The sequence below is a fragment of the Octopus bimaculoides genome, chromosome 1, assembly GCF_046866305.1.
Source record: "Octopus bimaculoides isolate indiv1 chromosome 1, ASM4686630v1, whole genome shotgun sequence".
Taxonomy (NCBI): domain Eukaryota; kingdom Metazoa; phylum Mollusca; class Cephalopoda; order Octopoda; family Octopodidae; genus Octopus; species Octopus bimaculoides.
The window spans coordinates 140160019-140162518 of NC_142928.1; the positions used below are offsets into that span (position 1 = coordinate 140160019).

The 2500-nt window shown below is 35.4% G+C and overlaps 1 protein-coding gene across 2 annotated transcripts in view; it reads right to left on the reverse strand.

Moving 5' to 3' along the window:
* Positions 1–2500, reverse strand: part of LOC106875683 (uncharacterized) — a 188026-nt gene that overhangs the window by 132722 nt on the left and 52804 nt on the right. The window contains exon 2 of one of the 2 annotated variants that reach the window (XM_052971090.2): positions 141–173. The exons of the other annotated variant lie outside the window; for it this stretch is intronic. Within the exon in view, the coding sequence (XP_052827050.1) occupies positions 141–173 (33 nt within the window). The remainder of the gene's footprint in view (positions 1–140; positions 174–2500) is intronic. 2 annotated transcript variants of the gene reach the window in all.

Consider the following 2500-nt stretch of genomic DNA (forward strand, 5'->3'; position numbering starts at 1 on the left):
AATGTGTATGTGTATACATGTGTGTGTGTGTGTGTGTGTGTGTGTGTATTTATATATATGGATAAGCACTAACACACTCACTCCTCTACACCCGAGCACGCACACATATGGCGTAGTGGTTAAGAGTGCTGGCTACTAACCCCAAGATTCCGAGTTCGATTCTAGGCAGTGACCTGAATAATAATAATAATAATAATAATAATAATAATAATAACAACAACAACAACAACAAAAACAACAACATCGAAAAATACCTTAGGAATGAGAACTCAGGTTCAAAATTTTCCCTAAGACACAGGACAAGATGAGGACAAATATAGGCGCAGGAGGGGCTGTGTGCTAAGTAGCTTGCTTACCAACCACATGGTTCTGGGTTCAGTCCCACTGCATACATAGTACCTTGGGCAAGTGTCTTCTATTATAGCCTCGAATCGACCAAAACTTTGTGAGTGGATTTGGTAGACGAAAACTGAAAGAAGCTTGTCGTATATATATATATATATATATATATATATATATATATATATATATATATATATATACGACAGGCTTCTTTGTGTCTGTGTTTGTCCTTCCGCCATCGCTTGACAACCGCTGTTGGTGTGTTTACATCCCCGTAACTAAGCGGTTCGGAAAAACAGACCGATAGAATAAGTACTAGGCTTACAAAGCATAAGTCCTGAGGTCGATTTGTTCGACTAAAGATGGTGCCTCAGCATGGCCCCAGTCAAATGACTGAAACAAGTAAAAGTATATATATATATATATATATATATATATATGTGTGTGTGTGTGTGTGTGTGTGTGTGTGTGTGTGTGTGTGTGTATTTCTTCTATCTTAATGAATAAAAATTCTTCTGATAGAATAAATGGGTTAATAGAAACCAATGTAGCAAAGAACACAAAATAATTGTGGTTTAGTTCCTGTTTTTAAGGCAGGAACTCCTTGAAATTTTGGGTATTTGAGTATATTTAAGAATTTAAGGAATGGAGAAAACGCATGTTATAATTGCATACTTTATTCCTACATATGTTTCAAAGGATTACAACCTGTGTGATCCATAGGGATCTTTGATATTAAAATTGTAACCTTCTCATCAGGGAAAGCATGGGAATCCCTGATGAGAAGGTTACAATTTTAATATCAAAGATCGCTATGGATCACACAGGTTGTAATCCTTTGAAACATATGTAGGAATAAAGTATGCAATTATAACATGCGTTTTCTCCAATCCTTAAATTCTTATATATATATATATATATATATATATATATATATATATATATATATATATATATATATATCCAACCCGTGCTTAGTTTTTTAATACAGTAGCGTGTTAGTGTTCGCGCTGTCGTCCTCGTTATTAGTCAACCATGCAGGCACATACATTGGTTTGGTTTCAAATTTTGGTACAAGGCCAGACATTTTGAGGAGGGGTAAGTCGATTACCTCACTTCTCAAATGGTACTTATTTTATCGAGCCCCGAAAGGGCGAAAGGCAAGGTCGACCTCGGCGAAATTTGAACGCTGGATGAAAAAACGGACGAAATGCCGCTAAATATTTTGCCGGGAATGCTGACGATTCTGCCCGCTCGCCATGTTATACTGGCACGTATATTAAGACGTTAAAAATATGCATTTTATTCACAAATTCCTGGAACTGATTTGATTCAAGCAAACAAAGAAACAAAGCAAGTCTTGTCTCTTTGTTAGTCACCGTCTCGAATTTCGCTAAGAAGAACTTTGATTAATCTCACAGAAAAATATATGTCCATATGGTAATAACGTGATGGCCCTACGTCGATTTTGGCATTGAGCATGCATCTAAACGATTTACTAATTGTATGAGCTCGCAAGTAGCTGGGTATGCCATAGGTATTTCTCAGACAGAATCAGCATGGCATACATAGTATGACATAAAATGTATGACCAGGATGGACTTTTCAATTACTGGTATAGGGTGCAATCACTGGGCTTCCATATAGTTTCTATCTACTGAATTTCATTCACAAAGCTAGGTTCGATTCGGTACTATAACAAAATTATATTTGCATCGAAATTAGAACGACACGTTTGCAAAACAAACTTCTTAACCAATTAGCCACGATCCACATGACTGAATGTATGCGTAAATATATACATTGCTTACGTGTTTTACACACATACATACACTCATGCGCACATATTTACATACAACCATGTAAATATGTACACACACACACACACACACACACATATATGTATATATATATATATATATATATATATATATATATAAAATTGTATGTATGTACATATACTTGTGTGTATGCATGTGTATGTGTGGGGGGTCTGTAAGAACATATATGTAATATGTGTGTATATGTCAATGGTTATATATATGTATATATATATATATTCGTTTATTCTTTTATTTGTTTCAGTCATTTTACTGCAGCCATGCTGGTGCACCGCCTTTAGTCGAGCAAATCGACCCTGGGACTTATTCTTTGTAAA